Below are 24,617 nucleotides of genomic sequence, written 5' to 3' on the forward strand. Positions count from 1 at the left end.
ATCCATTCGACCCCTCGAGACACAAATCTAGCACTTTTTTTTTTCCTGACAGTGTAGAAACAATATGTCGTGTCAATGTGTCATTGTTGGTGTTGAGAAAAAGAACAATATTTTAAGTGTGTACATGTTGCAAACAGTGCATGTCTCCTGCGTGTCAGTGATTTGGTCAGGTGGGAGTGAAGTCAGGCTACATTCAGAGCTTGATGGCAGTTAAAAAAAAATCTGTGCTGTACTTCAGATTATCCATTAATACAGTATAAGCTTCTTTACGCTTCATGAAACCAACGCCATGAGATGCTAATTGAAGATAACGCACATTGTGTGAACTGAATCTACATTGCCAACCTTTAAAAAGATGTACGTACTTAAATGCAGAAAGCTATGCGGTATGCACTAAGAACATAACAGCAATGGTTGCATTGTGTGGCCCTCACAAATAATAATGGCGAGGTCAGCACTGAGTTCCAAGCCAGTGCCCACCGCCAACACTGAATGAACATATTATGCAACAAACAACTTAACACCTACTCCAAATACTGCTTCATATGCAACACATGCTGCATACCTCTCTCACACTTTTAAATAACCACCCTAACAAAAAAGGTTTACATTTGCATTGTCTGTTTTCTATTCCAAATATGTGCGCTAACTTTACCACTGTCGCTGCATTTTTTTTTTGGCATAAAATTCAGGCATATTTGTTTTACGTCTAAAAATGTGGCCATCTGTTTTTGGGGAGACTAGGGTGCAAAACTGCATTCAAAAACAGAAATTAAATATTAATCAATGTACGGCAATGAAGGCTAACAGGAGGGTAGTTCTGCTTCCATATTATATACCCTTTGCTTTTTGAAAGATATTGATCCATGGGCCAAGAGACTCTAAATCCAATCTTCTAACTTTTATGCAACCTTTCCTTAACCTTAGTTGGATTATGTCATCAGGTCAAAAGGAAAGTACTTCTTTATTTTTGAACATATGAAAGGACAGCACTGTTTCAAATGAAGTCGATTACAATTTTCTTCACTTATATCATCACAGGACGATGACTAGACGCAGTATTCTACAAATTTGTCTTCACAGATTTGACAAACGCTAGAATGTGAGCAATGAGCATAGGAACTGTTCATGCTGTGCCCATTCTCTCCTAGAAACTAGAAACCTTTGTTCATTTTATATAAACATGTCAACATTATTGTGCAACGTGTCCTACAGCAGAACAATCATTCGTTTGTGATCTTGAGAATATCATGCAGTACATAGAAACATGAACTTCATTGGCATAACAATGGCTTCATTTATCCACCATCCATAAATAAGCCATTTCTAAAGATGGCACAGGTCATCATTGCATTATTTGTATTAAAATCACCATTCACTAAAGCAATCTGTTCACCTATCCATGCCAGCAGAGTATAATGACAGGTAGAACAATAAATATTCCTCCCTTAGATAGCAGGTGGTACAATAAACCGTGTCAATATGATGTCCTTCATACAACAGAACACGCAATGGCTCCTTGTGTTACACTTGTGTTCAATTCAAATCCAAATTATATACCGAGTAAGTCACTTTGTGGGTAAATTGAGGCGAGATCACCTCTGATTCAGAATTCATGCTTAGTGTGACAATTTTAGTGTGCTAAGATATTTCTGTCATGTAAAATGCCTTAGTTCATTAATGAAAAGTGCTGCCTTAAATATACAAAATGCAGAAAAATCATAATTCTCCTTTCACACGTTTGCCCATTATCCATTTTCAGTCATTCGTTGTTCTCGAGGAGCCAGTGACATCATTCCCCTTTCACCCACTTCCCTCTCGGCTGCAGTGCGAGGTAACTTGCGGTCAAAACTAGACGCATGAGCCCGCCCACATCTCCGAGATCTCATAGTCGGATTGTGCGTTCGAATGTAATACTAAAGCAGCGGACTCGTACAAAAAGCTTTTCGGCGTAAGCATATATTCATAAACGTAGTCACGGAGCGTCGGTTGTTTAGTTTCTTTTTGTGAGAATGAGGAAAAGGAAAACAACAGCAACAAAAAGTACGCTCCTTAATAGACGGTGCACAGTGCCGTGATTTTTAAAGATGCTTGTTGCATGTTACGTTTGGAAAAAAATCCGTAGGGACAAGAACGATATTTTAAGACCCAGTCATTCAACGGAATGATTTAAATCACACAGATTAAATAATTCCGACAGCAGATAAATGTCACACATGTGCTGCCTCTGAAGCTTATATACCGATGGACCAAGTTGTTTTTTATCCTCGCGTAGCGATGTTTATCAACAATTCTCTGCTTGATATTAAATGCCACTTTGAATTATGACTCCCTTAAAAATGGAAAAAAAAATAATGACGTGACGTTTAAATGGTTGTGCAAAACAACTAGGTAGAACACTTTGTGTCTCTTTTGTATAAAACAACGAGTAATATTTTAAATACATTTCGCAACATAGTTATGACAATAGTAGACAATACTCTTCTTGTCATCAACCTAATACGCTCATTTTTACACTGCCTGCCGAGGTTACTATCGGTCAAAGCGCCCCTCCTCTTTGACTTGCATCTCCGAGGTTACTATCGGTCAAAGCTTTCCTTCCTCCTCCGTTTTTAACTGAGTTTTTAACTAGGCGTCGGTCGCATGTAATTATACCTGCGTGCCTGGTAGGCAACATTTTTAATTCCACAAGTAGCATGTTAATTTGTGTGCGTGCACGCGCATGCGCGTCTGTTATTGTTACAAAGTACAAAATAGTTTAATGAGCACCGCAATTATGGAATCAAACATGAGGATGTTTTGGATGTTTTGAATGCTATGTCGAGGGTCTTTCTCACTGTCAACACGAAAATGTTCAATGTGATAAATGAAAATTTGTGTTCTCCACATCCATCCATTTTCTATCGTGATTATCCTCATTAGGGTCACGGCTGTGCTGGAGCCTATCCGAACTGGCTTCAGGCAAGAGGCAGGGTTACACCTTTTTGTTTTTGAAATAAAACTTACCAAAGGTATCAATTTTGTATTACGTGTACCGCCAATCTGGCAACCCAGGTGAGGGCCAAGTCTGACTCATTGAGTGAAGTGTCACGGAGGAGCCTCCTCCATTGTTGAATACATCTGGACATCAAGTAAAATCATTTGAATTTCCATTTGAGGGATTGTAATGATTATAGCAGTAAATTTAATTCAAACTTACAGAAATTGACCAAAACAAATAATTTGTGGGTTTTGATAAGACAGTCTTGCAGTTTTAAATGCATGTCAATATAAAGTCCATTCCCCAAAGAGAGAGGAACTATCAGATGTGTGCCACAGGGCAAAAACACAACACCGCATACTAAAGAACTAACTGAGGGGAAAGGTGACTGAAAAGAGGCTCATCATCAAGCTTGTAAGGGATTTGAACCGAACCAGAAACTGAAATCACCTTTTTTTATTGTTTTGGTTGGGTATTTTCTAACTTTATGTTCTACTGTTAGCCGATATGCATCACTCTGACACTCCTAACCGGCTTTTGGGCGAGTAATCCCATCTGCTTTTTGTGCATGTCTCATGCTGTCACTGTTATGTTCAAGTATTGTTCTCCAGTCAGTGGAATAACGTTTCCTGACAGCTCGCAAGATCATGACGACTGAACGACTACTGAAACCTGAGTGCAGAAACTGAATTCTAAATCTTTAGACAACTACACATATTTAGTAATTTCTTGCCTTGGTTTTGTATACAGATTTATACAAGAATTAAATTTTGATTCTTTTAGAAAATACTAGTTTCGTGTCAACGGATTCCATACAATCCAATTTTTGAAAACAATTTAGTTATTATTGGAAAAAAGGAATAAATATAGTTACTTTTATGAAATATAACTGATGGGGAAAAAACACTTCTGTATATGATAAAGAAAATTACCCAAATTGTCAGTGTGACAGAATGTATCATAAACGCAAATAATAAATATGAGCACAAATTTAATAATAATCTAATCTAAAATCTACTTCCTTTCACCTCACTGTTTTGACAAGGCAAAAATAATTTTATTACATGGACCCTGAATGATTAGACAGGTTAGACATGTTACATTAATTCTGTTATCTTAAGTGCTTGTTATCTGCCATTATCCATGTTGACAGTTTGGGAGATTCTGTAATGGTGGAGATGGATTAAATGTCCAATCCATTTAATTAAGGGCCCAGTTTTAATGAGGTTCCATACAAGGAGATTTTACGACTGACTGAAATTTCCTTTGCTTCCTACTCTTTGTAACATTTGCTAGAATTAACAATCTGTGCAACCTAAATAATACAATACAATTTAATAAATATATATATATATATGGGCGGCTCGGTGGCGCACTGGGTAGCACGTCCGCCTCACAGTTAGGAGGGTGCGGGTTCGATTCCACCTCCGGCCCTCCCTGTGTGGAGTTTGCATGTTCTCCCCGGGCCCGCGTGGGTTTTCTCCGGGCACTCCGGTTTCCTCCCACATTCCAAAAACATGCTTGGTAGGCCGATTGAAGACTCCAAATTGTCCCTAGGTGTGAGTGTGAGTGCGATTGGTTGTCTGTCTCTGTGTGCCCTGCGATTGGCTGGCAACCAGTTCAGGGTGTCCCCCGCCTACTGCCCGATGACGGCTGGGATAGGCTCCAGCACGCCCGCGACCCCCGTGGGGACTAAGCGGTTCAGAAAATGGATGGATATATATATATATAAATATGTATAAATAATTAATACTTACTTTGTTTGATCCTCTTGTACAAATAATAAACCCTTGATGGTTTTTCTTTTTTCTTTTTTTTTTAATGTGTCTGTATTGAGTTCTGGAAAATGAGAAGGATGAACCTTCCCAGCATTTTCTGTGCTCTACTGAAACTTTCCAGCAAAAGGAATGAAAGAAGGCAGTCTAGGCCAGATAATCACTGCCAGATGGTTGCCATCTTCTTTGTGCAATAATCAAGACTGCTTTGCACTCCTACGAACAAGTTGGATAGCAAACACTTGGGGAAATTGCTGTCCTTGATGGACTCTGTGTGCAGGGATGTGCATGTATCATTTTTGTTTTATTTTTATCCAAGTCCATACATATTTGGGCATTAAAAGAATCAAATATATTGATGTGGTTTTTACAGTTACATATGGTTGACTTTCTTGTATTTTATAACAATGTTTACAATATTGTCCGTCGTTAATACAACCCATCACCACAGAATCATCAGAGAATCTCAGTGGCACGATCCAGAGTTATATTGGAAGTCTGAGGTGTATGAGGAGAGCAGAAAGAGAGACAAGACAGTCCTTGTACTGCTCCATAATCTATGACCCCATCATCCAACAAGAACGTAAACTGGCGCCTGTAGATCGTAATCCAGGATATGCTGGATGTCAACACCCTAAAACAGTTTCCCATACAACAGAAAAGGTTGAATGGTAGTGAAGACACTGGAGATGCCAAAAAAAAAAGCGAGTAGGGATCAGGTCAGCACTGAGGATGGGTAGTACCAAGCCATGGTACTAAACATTTCTGTTAAGAGTCTTGGAGAAATTGGTCAAATTTATTTTCAATTTATGTAGGTTGCATAAACGTTATTTAGCGCTTTTTACCTCTCAGTGGAAATTTCTTATTTAGAATTTCCCAGTAACAATGGCAACGTAAGATGGCTGCCATCCGGCTTCAACTGTTTTATTTGTTTATATAAAGGCCGGTCTGCGAAAATCTTTCTGACACGTAACCAGTCCGTGGCGCAAATTAGGTTGGGGACCACTGCTGTACTATACTTTAGTTTTCCATCTATGTTTTATCTTTTACAGGACGCCACTGCGCTGACGCTGGCCCTTTAAGAGATGTTTTGACTGGGCACGTGCGTTCCTTATATGGGATAAAGGCAGCTCGTGGTGACCGCTAGTTACCTCTACTGCTGCTGGCTTTCTGCTCCGCATTGAGCACCAGTATAAAACCCAACTGGGGGCTGAACTACAGTTTTGCACTGACTCAGACGCACAGATGCAAAGCGCCGCTACGGATCAGGAGTACAGTTTTTTTTCTTCTTTTTTTCTTTTCTGTTCATTTTTAATTGTCTTGAACGTGGTATTCTATTGATGAGAAGCGATAACGAGAGAGGATATACAGAATAAAGGTTAGTGAGTTTGGACTTTTTTTTATTGTGATTTTCTTTTATGCACTCACTCACTGCACACAACATGCATGACACAATTAGTTTTTAATATTCACTTCTCGTTCTTTTGAATATTGTCGAGTTTTTTTTTTTTTTTTAGTTTAGTGGAAGGTAAACTATTGTTTTGCATTAGTCTAGTGTACCGAGTAATAAATTTACTTTTACCAACGAACGTATTTTAGTGTGTCATCATGCTGAAATGACATGTTTAATGAAAGCAACTTTTTCTTCTTTTTTTACACGAATTTATTCAAATGCGTTGGTGTTTTCTTTGTCAGCGGTCGTTGTGTCGTATTGTGATGTCCGTATCCTCCTTTGCCGTCTGCTCTGAGATGGATTATGGTGAAGCTAAATGTGAGACAGGAAACGCTTAGGTAAATTGCTTTCAAAATAAACGACTAGATTTTGCCTCTTTACAACGCAACTTTGCTTTTTTAAGCGACAAAAGGGACGAAGCATGTTGTATCATGATATTGTAATTGGTGGATAATAATTTTATTTTTTGCAAACATGTTTTGTTATATGCGGCGGTTCATTATCAAGTTGTCCATTTTCAGATGGGAAACTTGTTCCGTTATCTTCAGAAATTGACACCTTGGTGTGTAAACACAAAGAAGATAAATGTCCGATAGTAACCTCCCTCCAAAGCAGCAATTAAAGCATTTGTTCTGGCGACGTAATCAAACGGTGGCGAATCTTGCCACTTTTGTCACTGTGTTGTTTGTGTGGGGCTGTGACTTTTATGAGCATTGTTTCTTTGAAAATTGTGCGAGGTCAAAGCAATCAATTTATTTTTACCCGTCTCGCCGTAACTACACAAACGGGTCTCATTTAGTTTTGATTGTGTTATTGCTGTATTTGTATTTGCATTGCTCTTTTTGTTTGTGCATGTTGATGTTGCAGTACAATATTTACGTTTATTATTATTATTTTTTTATTGCGATCTTCTTGAAATTCTTGAATCAAGGTGCGAAAAATGTCGACGTGAATATTTTGTTGAGATGAACAGGATTATTATAATCGTGTTGTCAAATAATGATCTCATTGCTCTGCTGCGGAGTGGGGGGTGATACAATAACACGTGAGCTAGAATTGATGGTAAACAAGTATAAAACGGAGCATATTTGGGTTTACCACTAAGGGCGCTGCAGCTCTGCACCATTCTGCTTGAAGGCAACATGAAAAACATGCTTGTCAGTGCCTAAATGAACTAAGACGACGGCAAAACTGTCAAATGAGTGGATAGTTAGATTTATTTACATTTTATTGTGCACTATGAAAAAACAAGTGACAATTAATGGAATCATTAGAAGCTCTAATCATGGTTGAAATGAACATGTCATTCTGTGGCTTACCACCTGAAAAGCTATATATGTAAAAAAAAAATTAAAAAAAATCGGCAACACCCACACCCCTTATTTTTTACATACAGCTTTGTTGGTTTGGAAATAGGGAGGGACTTAATGTAATAGGGATATTTTACAGAATGCTAAATGTATGATTAGAAGCATCCAATTTGAGGAAATGCTTGTGAATAAGTCATTCTTCAAGATGCTTTTTTAATGGTTGGGTTTCCGTCCCCGAGTACCTGATGTGTCTTTTTGTGTATTATAATAAGTGAATCATAAACATTGGGAACTATGCAGTGGTGCCTTGCGGTTAAATGTGTCACAGGTTTTTTCTCCATTAATTTCAATGACTCACAGAGAAAAATAAAGTCCACAGATCGTTGTGCTGTTTGTTCATTCCACTGTTCCAGTCAGTGGTCATTGCAACATTTTAATCATTCCTGGGAATTGGGTTAATATATGCACGCAACTAGGGAAAGTTTGTGATACGTATCTTTGGTAAATGTTCTTTGACTCAACTATCGTGTCACGCACAAAACAAATAAAACCTTGGAATTAGTATCAACTGAGATGTATTGAAATGTTCAAAACTTGTAATGCAAACAAATCAGACAAATTATCTGATTTGGGCTTTTTTCTGTAATAATTCAACCAAATATCCCCCCCCCCCCCCCCCCCCCCCCACGCACACACACACACACCATGTTTACACATCCTTTTGCCCTCGAAGTGGTGTTGCTGTTGTCTTACTGTGTCCCATCCAATCAGGTTTATCTCAACAAGTGGGGTGACCAAATGAGCAGTATTTATGGTTTATGTTCACCAAAGAAGCCCACTGATGATGATAAAATCATCGCTGTGGTTTTATCAAGTATAATTATTGGAGTTTCACAGTTAAATGACAATTGAAGTCCTTTGATGTTAACAATTAAGGCTTAACTGGTTTGTAATTTGTGTTTTATTCTAATATTAAATTGACTTATCCAATCCGAATTCTTATATTTTTTTATATTCCACTCGATACAGTCTCGTCTTACCTGTGGTCAATGGAGGAGGCTATAACAGCCACTGCTTGTTTTTTTCTGTGTGTGGATTTGCAGTGAGGAGCCGGAGTGTGCTCAGTGAGCTCAGGAACAAAGTGTGATGGCTGTCTCCACTCAACTGGGTTTACTGCTTTGGAAGAACTTCACCTATCGAAGAAGACAGACTGTAAGTATAAGTAACATGGTAAAGTGAAAGAAGCAATGGCAGGTCAAGTGGCAATATGACTTTTATTTTTTAAATGTCATTGTGTCAAATTTTATGTTATAGTATTTCTGTTTTTTGGCAACATTAATGTATCTTGCTAAACGTAATCAAGGCACAAGTAAAGTTATTTTAAAAAACGTATTAATTTTAAAATGTATTTACATTACTATCAGCTTGTCAAAACAGTTTGATTTAATGTGTTTTTTAAATACCCTCAATTATTATGGAAGATAGTTAAGGTTAGAACGTTGTAGCTTTTTAACAAGTGTTCCAATTCCTCTGTTAGTATGTTGCCATTTCAGGGTTTCTGCGGATTCTTAAGAAATCTGAAAAGACTGAGTCCTTGAATCTAATAACAAGGTGTTGATTGACACTAAATGTCTGAAATTAGTCTTTCAAAAGTCTTAGCACATGTTCAGTAGGATATACAGTATCTCAAGTGTTAAAATAAATGAACATTCTTAAACAGCAACTATTTAAGAAAATCACTCTTAGTAACAATTACGTTACGTGATCACAGCAGAGCAACTTTGGACAACACGGAACATTGGGAATATTGCAAAGTTGCTCTTTCGACTAATTTCAAATGGAATTAAAAAGGCATAAAATATATCGAAGTGACTTGCCTTAAAATGGAGGAACCTTGTATTTTATTAGAAATATTAATCTGATTTTCACCACCTGTTTTATTGTGAGGGTACTTTTAGAATCTCTTGGTTCTTTTTAGTTCACACTGACAGAAACTGCAAGTGGAGGGCTTGATGTCTGCCCACACATGGGCTCAAAGTCTAAAAAGTATTCCTGATATTAGTGAAGCCACAAGTGCACATAGGCTCAATCATCCAGTTAATATCTTGAGCAGTCTATCATCCACTCACTCAAAGTTATATCACATTCAGCAGTGGGCCCGACGGAGCACAGAGCCAACTTCTGTTCAAATGAAGTGCTGTCATTTGCATACAGTAGTCCTTTATCCCAACAACGTTTCCCCGAAGTGACGGCAGGGCCTGCTTTATTTTCAGCCCAATGATTTTCAACAAAGAAGTACAGAGCAGTCTCAGAGAGAACGTCTGTATTGTCGCTCCCTCCCTCCCTCCCACTGCTTTTGGTGATTGTCTGGTTCAGACTTAGCAGCCATATGGAACAGATGGGCGCAATACCCAGCAGCTTCCAAATACGGCAGACTTGCCTCTGTCTCCACTTATTGACCTATTTACTTGACCGCTCCGTGTCGTCACGGGCACATGCACTTGTTTAAGTCTTACACATTAAAATGATCTTAGCTGAGCAAAGCGGTGACTGAGCACAGGTTTCATATGATTTCGATTTCTACTGAGAGGAAGTGGTTGATCTTTTGATCTCATCACCTCTATTTCTTCCGTATTTTTCAGATTCAGCTGCTGATCGAGATTATCTGGCCCCTCTTTATCTTCCTCATCCTCATCTCAGTTCGAATTCACTATCCACCATACGAACAACATGAATGTAAGATGCCCGTTACAAGAATGAACAATATTCCCCATTAAGCATAAAAAACAATGTTCCGTATATATTGCAAAAAATGTATTTGCTGTAGTCATCTTTGTTAATCCCCCCTTTTTAAACATAGCTAGCCTATAATTTCTCAGTAAAATCGATATTGTGTGTTTTCCTATGTATGTTGTCTCAGGAGGAAGTTTGGAATTTGTCAATATTTGGCTGGACGCTTGGAACATATGGCAGGGTTTTCATGGAAATACAATCATTAAATTGCAACACAACTCTTTCATGAACTGATGTCATGTAGTTGCTTTTAAATAAATATTGCATGAATAGAAAGTCAATGATGGCAAATGAGAGTTTGCAAATTAGTTAAATTAAATTATTTGCCCCTAATGCTTATCAATTCATGAGTAAATTGTCCAGTAAATTGCTTCAGTTGCAGCAAAGTTAGTGATGGGTCTCTTCAACAGTATAGTCAAGGCCACATGTGTGGTATGAAAGATTTGGATCTGTTTATTAACACATATAATTTTTGTTCCCATTGATTTTTTTTTTCCATTTACTTTGTCTTTCGGTCTATGAAACTAACTAAAAAATAATGCCTATGTATACATTTTTAGGCCATTTCCCAAACAAAGCCATGCCGTCAGCAGGCACTCTGCCTTGGGTACAAGGAATCATCTGTAACGCCAACAATCCCTGCTTCCGAAATCCAACCCCTGGAGAGAGTCCTGGGGTGGTTGGCAACTTCAACGATTCCATGTGAGTGATGAAAATGACCTTCTTCAACATTCATACTGTCGCGCGTTGATTATCTTTTGTATGCCGTGGATTACAAAGTCTCTCTATTTTGTCTCACTGGAAATGTGCCGCGTATGTTTTCAGAATCTCTCGACTATTCCTTGATGCCAAGAAGATCCTATTGTACACCCAGAACGACAAAAGTTACGAGGGCTACCGGGAACTTCTGAGGGCCCTCCACAAGATGCAGAAGAATACTGCCCGTAAGGACCATTTGCTTATCAGTTTGTTTTGCACTGTATTTGCATTTTAAATTCTATTTGTGTTGATAAGGAAAGACAACATAACACTCCAACACAACTTTACCAGCTCACAGTATTCTTTTAGTGAACCACTTTCATGCAGTTAGAATTTTTTTAAGCTTCCTACAACTGCATAAAAGTGTCTTTCTTGAGACATCTAAATTATTGAAAACACATTGAGTTGTTATTTACTTGATTTATACTATGTAGCTGTTTGAAAGTGTTCGCTTTTCAAGTAAAAAAAATCATCATCACATTTATTTTAAGGAAGTCATGGGATCGTCAGTAGATTAACAAAATATGTTGTAACAACTTGTATAACAAAGTCGAGAACTTTTCCTTATCAGTATACGGCAGGCTGGGGGGCCCGGGCTCCCAGAGGCCACTGGGTGTTGCCTGTGATATTGCGTGCCAGTGAAGGAAAGATATTCATATGTACCACCCTGACAATTATTCTGTAGCCAAGACACAAATCTGAAAGTTGTCCCGACTGGAATGTTGATACTTTCTATGCCGAGGCCGTAGATTTCCGTTGTCACACAATGTTCAAGCGTTATGCACACTTAGATTTTTGGTTAGACTTTTAGAGCAATGTTTGGAATGATTGTGGGAGCAACAAATCCAGAGTCATAGCCATGACCTTTGCTGCTGAGAAAGGTTGCGTTTCTAAGATAACGTCTGCTTGTTGGCAGCACACTTGGTGCAGATCGTTTCAAATAAGAAAAAGTCCTGTTTTAACTTTGCAACAAAACAGAAACACTTCAACACATTCAAAAACGAAACTGGTTTTACTAAACGTTTACTTTTTTGAACCCACATCTTTTTTTTCCATTTATTTGCTATATTCCTTGTCCTTATTTTTACCAGTCAATTACACAGCACATATAGACAAACAACCATTCGACCTCTCACTCACATCTATGGACAATTTAGAGTCCTTCATTTATCTCCCAAGCATGCTGTAGGAATGTGGGACGAAGCACAGGCACTTGGGCCGAACACGTAAGCGCCAAACAGGAGTCAAAACTAGAACTTTCCAAATGTAGATGGGCTAACCATCACGACCTCATCGTGCTGCGCAGCAAATATGACAACCAAAACAATATAACAAATAGCTTGAGTATGTTCTACTTTAATCAGTTTGCTTCTGAAATATGTCTCCAATACTCATGTGATCAGTTCAGTTTGTTTCCATAAATAAATGTGCCCAAGATAAGCTTCACGAGACGCTGACATGGAGTAGATATAACACAAGTCAGCACAACAGCAAGGGTTTTTGTTTGCAAACCATCTGTTCTTTTTGTCCGGCCCTCAAGTCATAGCTTTTGCTCAAAAATTCAAATATTATACATTAGTAGAAGTAGAACATCACATTTACAAAGAATTGTAAATATTATCGTTTGCCCATAATTTGAGTAATGCGGGATTATTGTGTTTTCCAGTCCAGTGTTTGAATAATTTGTGCAACTGCAAATTTTTTAATGTGCGGTGTGTAGTGGTCTTCTACTAACGTGGTGGAATGCATCGCTTAGAAAAAAGGTAGATTTTTAATGTGTGTAGAATGGCTCTCAGTTGAGAATAGACCCTCCATCCATCAAAATATTCTTAATTTGTCAACCGGCGTTTTTCAACCGAAGTGATGTTTAATGAGAAATAAAAGACAATTTCAAAGGGGTCATATATTTAATGTTATCAATGGTTATGGAAAACAAATTGGACATGGACCTTCATCCTGGTCCACAAAGAAATTGAATGGGTGCATGCCCTCATGGTCCACAAATCTTTCCTCCTACTCCGATACAAACATTGCTCAACACAACCAACTTTGCCCTTTATGCACATTTTATATGAATGTTTTTTTTTAAACTTTATGCGTCATTCCGATAATTGCCTTCCTAGCTGTTCCACACCCAGAGCAGGAAAGACTGGCTGGATTTAAATCTACGCCTGCATTTTTTTAGCGGATCACAACCTACAAGCCAGAATGCAGCCATAAAACGGTGGGATTGTTTTCACTGCTGTCAAAGCCGCATAGCAACTTCTGTTCTCGTTCACAATGACAGCAGCCTGTTTATAGACCAGATTGGTTAGTGGTGGGACGTGTCACTATGGAGTGAATTAAACTAATGTTTGTTTTTTCAACAAAAAAAGGCACCGTCAGAGTCTTTCCGAGTCACATTAATGGAGATTGTAATCCTCCACATCCAGCACAACAAACACATGCAGATTAGATAAAAAAACTGGAATGGAGCCACACTCGTCTCTTGACCACACGACCTCCCATTTTAATGAGCGTGTACTGTAGTCTGCTGTTGTCCTCTGTGCCCTTTGTATACCCTGTAATGGGGGCCTCTCTTTCCCACTGGGACACTGATTAGAGCCTATTAGCACTCCATGGAGGTTCACCTCAGAGAATTAAGAAAACTCATGGACGCAAGTGCACAATTCAACACCCACACTAAGCAGTAGACCCTTAAAGTTTTTCACTTCCTCTTTGGGATGTTCAATTTGACTGCAGCAAGCTGTTTTGCGTCTGCAGAAGACAGGAAGGAACCATCTGGCAGGATGTAGAGCAAAGTGGAATGGCCGCGAGTAACCTTTACTGAGTGCATTTCTTGAACCAAAGCGAGTTTATGCAGGCGGACGGGCAAGTCATCATGGAGATGAGTCAGGTTGTTTAGAAAAGTTGTTTGACATCCACTGAATTCAGCAAGTCACAGCAGAGCAGTTTGTTCCAGTTTGTGAGACTTTGCATCACTAAACACCACCCCTTAAGAATCCTTAATTTTGTGATTTGAACAAACCAAGTTCATGTGATACGCAGCAATTGATTTTATCATGCACCAAATTGTCTTAGTCATTCATTATGTCCAGTCCTGCATTCCAGGAAAGGTCCACCAGGTCTGACCAGAATGTGAATTGCACAGACAATACTCAATGATTCCAAATTGTGGTTTAATGATTAGAAAACTCGGTTGTACCTCTGTCAAAGACATTCACTCTTTGATTTTATTGACGGAGCAGGTCTTCACGATTCAACATATTTCTTATTTATACTGTTTGTATAACTTAAGTTGTTATTTCAAAAGGTTCCGGATTTAATCTTTCTGTTTTTACTTTTCTAGGTTTCAAATTGAAGGACTTTCTCAAGGACAACGAAACTCTCTCCCATTTCTTGCATCACAACGCCTCACTACCTCGCCATGCATTAAAGCAGATAGTGGAGGCCGATGTCAATCTGGAAAAGGTAGAATATTATGATGAGTGTTATTTCGAGATTTTCAAATGCACATTGTCAATGTGTTTAACAGTATGTGTAGTCTTTTTTCCACATGGGAAATCATCGTAATTCCCCAGTCTCGATGCTCATGCACAAATCCAGTAACCTTGACTCAGTAGAGAATGTTAAGCCCATAATGCCAGAAAAAAAAAACTCGGGTGGGTTTAGATGGGTGCAGATGAAATGATGCCCTCTGCATTACATTTAGCTCAATTTTAATTAAAATAAATCACAATTGAATTTAAAAGTTTTTAGTCATCCTCACTTTAGTGCAGCTATCTGCTTGTTAATTTAACTTAATGTCTATGTGCATATATGTATGTGTGTATTTATTTGTCCATCGGTCACCATCTTACATGAAAAAATGGTAGTAATGTACAGACGCGCCAGCAGCAGCTGCTGAAAAATCACTTCCTAGAGTGGGGGGCAAGAGTCACATGACTGCTCCTTTTCTCCTACCCTCCCTCCGTCACTTCTCACGTGCAGACACAGTGCTGCGATGTGACTCAGCTCCACCCACTCCCGCTACCCAGATGTCTATTGATCAATAAGGATCCAGTAACCTTGCAATCAAGGTCATTGCTCAATATTCGAGGGGGGGTTTCATTTTAATGCAAAATCCCCAAACACTTGTGTAAATCCTGATGACTCGTCACTTCAGCTTTGATAACTAACATTTTTGTTTGCAGTACATAGAGCAGGACAAACATAAAACAAGCCGGTCAATAACACCAAGAGGACAAGGCTACATTTATGGTGTATACAAGCGCATAATGCACAATGAATAAAAACATAAAAGCGTTATTCTGTGTTTTGGATTCTATAGAAAAACAGTAGAGTCCATGTTATATGCAATCACATCACAGTACTGCACGTCAAGGCACTGTTACTACCTTCACTTGCACATGTACAAAGTGTTTTGTGTTGATAGTCATGGAGCATTTCAAAAAACAACAAAGCATAATCAGTCTTGTATCCTTTCTCCTTCCTGTTTCCAGGTTTTGACAAAAGGTTTTGGCTTTCATCTAAGAGACCTGTGCAACATAACGCCTCTGGAGGAGTTTGTGCATATAGCTGATGGCAATGTCTCTCGTTTGACGCAAGAAATTATCTGCAAGTCCTCCAGGGACTGGCTGGACAAGGCACAGAGCCATTTCCTGTCCAACTTGGACTTTCTCAAGCCAATTCGCGTAAGTGTATTCATAAAAAGTACTTTTAAGTTTGTTTTTGTTTTTTAGCCAAATATATTATACATCGCTCACGTGAAAGTTTGCCTTAAGCCCACATCTCTCCTCTGCTTTCCACAATTCTTTTGGTTTTCTGCCTGTTTCAACACATCAGCTTCCTTTGCTGACAAGTGTTACCTTTCCCCTATTTTTGTTTTCCCAATAAAGCCGTCCCCTTTCCCTTCGTACCCATGACAGCCAAGTGAGTCATGATGATCAGAGGTGAATGAAATGTTCTGTACGGCTGAAAAAAGATGATGAAATCTTGCATACGGACAGAAACGCTGATTATCTGAAAACTTAGGAGTACTGTAACACATTCACTCGAAACAATTCTGATTGGAGATTTACAAAATCTTCATGAATAGAATTGGAAAAAATGGAAATTAGAATAAGACAAGTGCATAAATAAAGTTGTCATGCAGTCCAACAACATAATCGTTTGCATGTTTGGTACAAGACAAAACAAGGCCGTGTTCAAGTATACAAGACCATTTTAGCATTTCTCTCTTCTAAGGTTGCTTTACAACACTTGTGGTTGAATGTGTGTGAGACATTTTAGCAGCTGACTGCTGAGTGTGACATACAAGAACAGACACATACTTTCAACAGTATGACAGGCGGGAACACGAGAGGCCAAAGAGACTGTGGCCCGTTGTTCTTTCACAGCTTCCTTCCTTCCCCTTTGTATAATATTCACCCCCCCCCACCCCCACCCCAAAACAATGTCAAGGTTCTCACTCTGGTATTTACTAAAACTCATTTTAGAAAACTACAACCATTTTAATGAATCTAATAACTATTGATTATAATATAAGATGGAACTCATTTGATTTTTTTTTCAAATAACTCACCCATCTTTATCCAAGGTAAAAACAAATCTTAGTCCCCATGAAAATGTATTTGCAAGACGTCAATGAACTACCAATGACACAGTGTGATAGAATGATTTAGAGGTGGCTTACTGATTGATCCTACTTACAAAAAATGCTTGAGGAAAAATATTGTTTTGAATTCTTGCATAAACTTAGCCTAAAAATGTTATTTATGTTCTCTTCACAGAAGGATGTTAAGTCTGATCCCAAAATTGTTCAGGAAGTCTCCACTGCCACTGACTATCTTTTGGAGAGCCTGGGAGAGCTGACCGTGGAGGTACTTGAACTACACTTGCATTACACGCATACATGCACAACATTGACTTATGAGGCACTGTAGAAATAAGACTAACTAAATATTTGTGTCCAGAGTGCAGTTTCTTGTTAGCATGCTCTCAAAATTAGTCACTCTCAACAATCAGCAGTTGTGAATGTCAGGTTAGGCCTCATTTTGCTGACAAACACACACGCACACACACGCACAGACACACACACACACACACACACACACACACACGTTTTAATAACTATTCACGCTTGGGTTACACTTTTACATTCATTTCTCATTGTGCAATTTTATTTTAATAAAGTAAAACTTTAATCCCAAATCAACGCATTCTTGCAGAACATTAACACAAGAAATGAGAAACATTGGATGTTAGCTAGCTTTTTCAGACACAAACACCCCTGTGCTCTACTTTGCTGACAACGCATTACGGTACAGTGCGTGTTGTGCCTACGCCTGTTTCCTGCAGTAAGAACAACTGTTTACGTTCAGGCATTGACCATTGCAACCTTCAGCATTTTTTATCCTTATAGGGTACCTCCTTACCAATTGCTTGGAACTGAGAAAGAAAATTGAAAATTGTTGATGAAAGGGAAAGAACTTGATGCTCTGCAGTCTGGCCGTGTTTGGGGTTCAAACGTGTTGAGCTGAACCAGAAATGAAAGAGCATATTTGTTTTGTAAGAGATGTTGAGTGTTGACGTCTTTGGTATGAAGCTGCTTAGGTGGTTAAGGGTTAGGGATCATTCGCTTTCGTGTGTGGTGAGTGAATTGAATGTGCAGTGAGTCAGAGGGTCCGATGCCCACTGTTGTTGTTTATGAATGAAATACATCCAATACAACAATGATTTGAACATCAATTTTCTAGCGTGCATCAAACCTTGTCTTGAGAAGACCATGAATGTAGAAGATCATACTTCTCCCACTCTGAAGTTGTGTTCTCATCTGAGACAAAGTATGAAGTAGATAGTACAGACATCTGTTTTCAACTGAAGGGAGTACAAGTTAAAAGTCTTCAGTCAGATTTATACTCAAAAGTACAGATAACCTGACAAATCAATTTAAATATAATAAAGTTGCTGCACTTCATTTACCACCAATGAAAATATATCTAAGATAATTTTAGTGTGTATACTATTATCATGCCGTATAATGATGATACTTGAGCATGATAGGTAAGATGGTAAATTGTAGGTGCCTTCAATTATCAATGAACTGGATAATTGGACATATAAGCAATTCATACCCTGGTGATTGTGACTTCTAAATCTGGATGATGCCGATGAACTAAAGTAACCTGAGACAGACTGCTTGGAGGAGGTTATTATGAGGCATAACAGGCAGCTGAGGTGTGTGTGGACGTGCGGGTGACTCGCCCGGTCAACCATAATAACCAAGCTATTGTGTCTCTTGGAAAATGACATTTATTTAGTCTCATATAAACAGATTGTCTAAATTGTTGCCCATGGAGACCATTCCACAGTTTAGCTCTCAGTAGCTTGCATCACTATCGACACCGACACAAACACGCAGATATGCATTCTATAAAACATGCTTCACACACGCTCACTGCTTTTTTACACGGAAATTTGATACGTCTGCAAGCAAAGCCCAAACATAACCACACTCAGAACAAACTGCCCCAATGTGCTTCATGTATATGCGCATTCAGTTTTTCTGAGATGAATGTGTTGTGGACTAAAAGCAAAGACAGAATAAGAAGCGTATGTGTCAAGTTAAACTACTTAAGCTAGAAATGATCCTGACAATAATAAAATTCTTTTGTTCTGAAACAGCCATGCATGTCCGTGAAGTATGTGTGTGTGTGTGTGTACGTGAGTGTGTGTGAGTGCTAAGCAGCATTTGTCAGTGTAATAGCAGGGTACTTGTGGAGCCTGCAGTGGTTGGCTTTGAGGAGAATGACCGATAGTAACCTCTCTTTGTCCTCGCGTCTCTAGCATTTTTCCAGTATCTGAGGATTTGCTTATTTTCCCTTAAATATTTGCTCATATTTTTCTGGTAGCCCTAACCTGTGTCATTACCTCAGAGCAATAGTTTTAAATGATGAACTCAAGTAACCTCTAATTCACATTTGCAGACACAAAAGTTTCTCCTTCGCCCCTTTTTCTTTGTTACACAAAATGGTCACATTCCGACTCCACTCCTTCCTATCACGAGTCGGTGACGCGATGTAATTAATGTAGAACTTGTGGTGACTTGTTTCTCAAACTGTGGCAACTGTGGTTCCTCTCTGCTCATGTAGTTATCGTATGTCTCGCACAAAGGAAGTGAAAGAGGCCAGACAAATGTGTCAAATGCATGTGAGCATATATTTCACAAAATATAGAAAAGCAAAATCTGAATAAATGCTACACTTGACATAACAAAAAACAACAGCAGTAACAAAAACTAAATCTACCACGACAAGCTATACGGATGCACGTGCACTGGGTGTAAAAACTGCCACGTCTTAATTTTCGTGCTGGGGCAAGTCTTGTTTACCGGCTATCTATGCCTTTTGGGGTTCCAGCAGACCGAAGGCGTTTTGCTGTTAAACACATGTAGCCCACCTGATAATTTGGTGACAAAAGACAGACTAGATATTAAACTGAAGAAAAGCAGGTCTAAGTTGTGGTGCAGGTTTGATTGAGACACAGACAGACATGCGTGTGTGTGTTTGAAGTTATTTCATTTCATTCTTAACTATAACATCAGCATGAATCAAATTATTGTAGAAATTGATGAATTGAATATATTATTATTTGGATTATCATCATAATTGTTAATATATATGTTTTTCCTACAAGCATATTTCCCTAAAAGTAGGCATTACATATAATACCAGGCCTGGCTATAATGGTGTGTCCTACAGCAAATCATATTCTATTCAGTCATAAATAATAACAGCGTTTTGGCACACAAGCCTTTTAAAAATTAGCAAGTATGCAAGTGTTCCAGCAGCCTACGCATGTTATCAAGGCTCACACACTAAAGAACAGCAGATAAGACTGGAGATTTATCACCATCTGTTTGACTATTAAGTGCCCCACCCCCCCACAGTGCATACACACTCACACACGGCGCCATGTCTGGAATACCATTAAGAGTGCTGATCATGACCATCAGTAAATTCAAAATAGGGTCTCGCAGACACTCACTGTGTTGTGACACTTGATCGTTGGCACGTCTGATATTCACAGCGTTTACAGTAAAACGTTTAAAATAACAAGCACAGCGGTGTTTTTAAAACCACTGGTGACTTTGTTCCGCTCTCCTGGAAGGTGACACAGTGAACATTAGATTCTGTTGACAAGGAAATATGCCTTGAAGATATTTGATGGTCAAATATTTACACTTGTACTCTGTACCTGTATTGTTCATCTTACCAGTTGAAATACTGTGCACATAGAAATGTGCACATAGAATTGTCTATTCCCTTAACTCGTCAACATTTATATGCCTTATAAGCAAAGGTATTTGCATCAATGACCTTTGCACACATCCCTGACCTGAGAGAGACCCCAAAGACTCACAATTCTATCTAGTTAAAGGGGGGTACGGTTTGGGCTCCTGAATTCTTCCATGCCAAACTCATCCAAGCATGCTTCCTGTTGTTTACACAGTGCTGTGTTTGTCTCTCCAGCTTGCTAGCATGAAGAGTTGGAAAGATATGCGAAAAGAGATCCTTTATCTCACTGCCAATGCCACGGGATCTCCGAATCAGATGTACCAGGCTGTGTCACGTATTGTGTGCGGCCATCCAGAGGGAGGCGGCCTCAAAATCAAGTCTCTCAACTGGTATGAAGATAACAACTACAAGGCACTGTTTGGAAACCATGGCAACGACAGCGATAATGAGCCCCTTTCCACTTATGACAATACATCCAGTAAGTGTCCAATAACGCTCTTATTGAGAAGTAGTTTGAAATGATGTCCATTAATTCTAAATTCTTTGTTGCTTCTCTGTCAAGCTCCTTATTGCAACAGCATGATGCGCAGACTGGAGTCTAGTCCCATTTCCAGGATGATCTGGAGAGCTCTGAAGCCTCTGCTGGTGGGAAAGATCCTGTACACCCCAGATACTCCAGCCACACAGAGGATAATCCACGAGGTATACACTTAGTCTTGGTGGAAGATCATCCCTTCTAAATGGTGATTAATGTGCGGGATTGGGTCCTCCAGGTGAACAAGACCTTCCAGGAACTTGGCCTGTTGAGGGACCTTGGTGGGATGTGGGATGAGATGAAGCCCAAAGTGTGGAGTTTCATGGAGAACAGTGAAGAAATGGACTTGGTCAGGGTGAGTGGGCTACACTGACAGAACACGCATACATATATTAACGTCATTCATCTTGTCTTGCTCTAAACTTGTGACAGCAGTGTTATTAGGCGCTTGCCTAAATTCAGTACCAAAACACTCAACTGGCGTCACGATTCATTCTGCTTTGTTATGACCTTATATAACAACTGTTGTACATAAACAACTTTGCACAACCAAGTTTATCCTCAGGCTGTGTGAAAATAAGGTAGAGAAAATGAACACCGGACTGACTTGTTTTCAGGGTAAACATGAGGGACAAACATCAGAGACTATTGCTCAGGGATCCAATTTCTCAACCCCTTTCAGAACGTCTAGTCATTCTCAAGACACAAAAAAGTAAAGTAAAGAAATATAGTACATTAACAATTCTACTTGATATATAATTAGTCCTGCATATGATTTAGGGCAGATTAACAGAAAAGAAAATGCAGCCACCTAACGAGAAATGAAAATATCAAGATTTTTTTTTCTCTCAAGTTCTCAGATTGCATACTCACAAAATGGTTGCTCTTGGCTGCTTTGAAGTTAAACGTTCATCATTGCCACCTAGTGCTCAATGTTCAAACGACGTTTGACAAATCACTCCAAAACTCACAACCAACGCACAATATTTCTTCATTCCATGTATGAATTCAAATTTATGTTGCATATAGGCTATAAAATGGGTAACACTTAACTGAGTAGTACCTAACTTTAGCTGTAAATGAAATTATTATGAGAGTCAAGTTGTATAGTTGGATATCTACGTATATACATCTATAATTTGCAAGTCGTTTTTATTTAAATGATAATAATAATGATTTGCAATCGAATAACATGCTTTACTTATTTTTATAAAACTGTGTCATTTGATGGATGTCCACCCAGTTAAAGTCTGTCTTGCCTTGATAGTGGAATGGGAAGATGAACTTTAAAAGCCTGAGAGGGAATATCCAAAAAAGGAGCTATAATAAATGGGTCTGATTTTAGCCATGAAGCATGCAGAGTGTTTGTTGTTGTTTTATGATTAAAAGTCATATGCATTTTTTATGATTTTAAACAAAACTCTTTTCTTGCAGACGCTGCTCCAAAACAACGCCAGTGCCACTTTCTTGAACACCCAACTCAGTGGAACGGAGTGGCGGGTGTCCGATGTGTCGCACTTCCTTTCCAAATCATCATCTGACCAAAGACCAGCCGGATCAGCATACACATGGAGGGATGTCTTCAATGAAACTGACCAGGCCATACACACCATCACCCGCTTTATGGAAGTCAGTATGATTAAAGCACATTAAAAAAAAAAAAAAAGTAATATAGAAAAAAATGATTGCATTATAATTTAACTAGCTCAGTATTGCTAGCAAAAGCACAAATGAAACATTTTCTCTGCTTTAGAAATAACTTCTCATTTAGGTTGTTATGCAAGAGGAAACGCAATAAGGCAGTAAGCTGACTCCTAATTGGCCATTTAGGTCATCGTGTTAACATTGTTTTCAAGCTCTTGTAGCAGTACTACAGTATGTCAATCGATTCATGATACTGTCTCTCTCTATGTTTAGTGGGTCAGCATGTCAAGCCTTGGCTAAAGAGCCATGACATCATGGTTCCAACAAAAATTAACCAGGGTTCTCTCCCAGCTGAAAGGACCTTGTGTGTTTTATTTATCTTCGTCAGGGATACAATTGTTGAAGGTTGCTAATTCAGTGGGCCTTGTGACATTCTTCTTCTTGGAACTGATGCTCAGATTACGGCAGATACAGTAAAATCTCTCTTTTGGTCTCTTTACATTCATGTGGCAAATGCCATTACTTGCATAACATGGGCAATGTCAAGCCCAACTATAAGCAAGATCTCGACCTACTGACCTACTTAGTGGAATCCACCTCCTAAGGAGCTCATATAATGCCATCTTGCTGTTTTTCTTCACAAGAACTATGTCAGGGCCAAATCGTTCAAACACTTTGTGTCATGCCTGTCGTCCTCAGGCTGCCTTTTCATCAGGTTTTGAACTCACTGTCCTCAAAGACACCTGGTGCAGGACAGCTTAAATCAGTTAAGAGGCTCAGCTCATGCTTTGCTCTTGCACTGTCTATTCAAAGCCCATGTACAGTATCGACCATTTAGGATCACAATATTTTTCAGAAGTGGGTTCATGTGAGTCTTATTTACCGGTACTTAATCCTCAAATGTGGACCTCTTGGCATAACCCACCTTTCCCTCTTTCCAAATCAGTGTGTGAACCTGGACAAACTGGAGCCAGTCGCAAACGAGGAGCGCTTGATCAACAAATCCATGGGTCTGCTCGACAACCAAAAGTTCTGGGCAGGAATTGTGTTCCCTGACATCACCCATGGCAACAGCTCTGACCTGCCTCCCAAAGTCAACTACAAAATCCGCATGGACATCGATAATGTTGAGAGGACCAACAAGATCAAGGATGGGTATGTTTGAAGTGCCATTAAAGTACTCTTCAGGAACAAGTACTGGAGCTATAGAGGAGCTTTCTGAATTTTGTGTTTTATAGCTACTGGGACCCTGGCCCCAGGGCAGACCCTTTTGAGGACTTGCGCTACATCTGGGGCGGATTCTCCTACCTGCAGGATGTGATTGAACAGGGAATCATCCGAGCTGTGACGGGCACCAAGGAAAAGACTGGGATCTACATTCAGCAGATGCCCTACCCTTGCTACGTAGATGACATGTAAGTGACACCACAATGTAAAAACAATGATGCAGGAGGCTGATTTATCAAGTTCTGGTTCTCGCTTGCTCTTGTAGTTTTCTGCGGGTGATGAGTCGATCGATGCCTCTTTTCATGACGTTGGCATGGATGTACTCGGTGGCCATCATCATCAAGGGTGTGGTCTACGAGAAGGAAGCCCGGCTCAAGGAGACCATGAGGATTATGGGACTGAACAACGGCACCTTGTGGCTCAGCTGGTTCATTAGCAGTTTGATTCCATTGATGATCAGCGCCGGGTTATTGGTCTTGTTGTTGAAGGTCAGTAACCAATCAAAACTCTGATTCTGTTTTTCTGTTTCAATACAACTTTGAATGAAATGTATGCGTGTTTTTTTTTTCCTCTCTCCTGTCAGATGGGAAACTTGCTGCCTTACAGCGACTCAGGCGTGGTCTTCCTTTTCCTGAGCTCTTTCGGCGTGGTAACCATTATGCAGTGCTTCCTGATCAGCACGTTGTTCTCTCGTGCCAACTTGGCAGCGGCTTGTGGTGGAATCATCTACTTCACCCTCTACCTGCCCTACGTGCTGTGTGTTGCCTGGCAAGACTACGTGGGATATGGAGCAAAAATTGTTGTGGTGTGTGGAGAGTTTGATAATCCCGACTCAACTCCTT

The 24,617-nt window shown here is 39.3% G+C and overlaps 1 protein-coding gene across 1 annotated transcript in view; it reads left to right on the top strand.

Annotated features, from left to right (window-relative positions):
• Window positions 1–5,837: 5,837 nt before the first annotated feature.
• LOC125969191 (phospholipid-transporting ATPase ABCA1) overlaps window positions 5,838–24,617 on the top strand; it is a 29,357-nt gene continuing 10,577 nt past the window's right edge. The window contains exons 1-16 of the mRNA XM_049721015.2: window positions 5,838–6,133; window positions 8,622–8,730; window positions 10,161–10,254; window positions 10,872–11,013; window positions 11,137–11,255; window positions 14,420–14,541; window positions 15,573–15,764; window positions 16,863–16,952; window positions 20,604–20,847; window positions 20,932–21,071; window positions 21,143–21,259; window positions 22,339–22,533; window positions 23,495–23,703; window positions 23,787–23,963; window positions 24,041–24,263; window positions 24,359–24,580. Coding sequence (XP_049576972.1) covers window positions 8,665–8,730; window positions 10,161–10,254; window positions 10,872–11,013; window positions 11,137–11,255; window positions 14,420–14,541; window positions 15,573–15,764; window positions 16,863–16,952; window positions 20,604–20,847; window positions 20,932–21,071; window positions 21,143–21,259; window positions 22,339–22,533; window positions 23,495–23,703; window positions 23,787–23,963; window positions 24,041–24,263; window positions 24,359–24,580 — 2,352 coding nt within the window. The 5' untranslated portion in view covers window positions 5,838–6,133; window positions 8,622–8,664. The remainder of the gene's footprint in view (window positions 6,134–8,621; window positions 8,731–10,160; window positions 10,255–10,871; window positions 11,014–11,136; window positions 11,256–14,419; window positions 14,542–15,572; window positions 15,765–16,862; window positions 16,953–20,603; window positions 20,848–20,931; window positions 21,072–21,142; window positions 21,260–22,338; window positions 22,534–23,494; window positions 23,704–23,786; window positions 23,964–24,040; window positions 24,264–24,358; window positions 24,581–24,617) is intronic.

Source organism: Syngnathus scovelli, chromosome 5 (assembly GCF_024217435.2).
Source record: "Syngnathus scovelli strain Florida chromosome 5, RoL_Ssco_1.2, whole genome shotgun sequence".
Classification (NCBI taxonomy): Eukaryota; Metazoa; Chordata; class Actinopteri; order Syngnathiformes; family Syngnathidae; genus Syngnathus; species Syngnathus scovelli.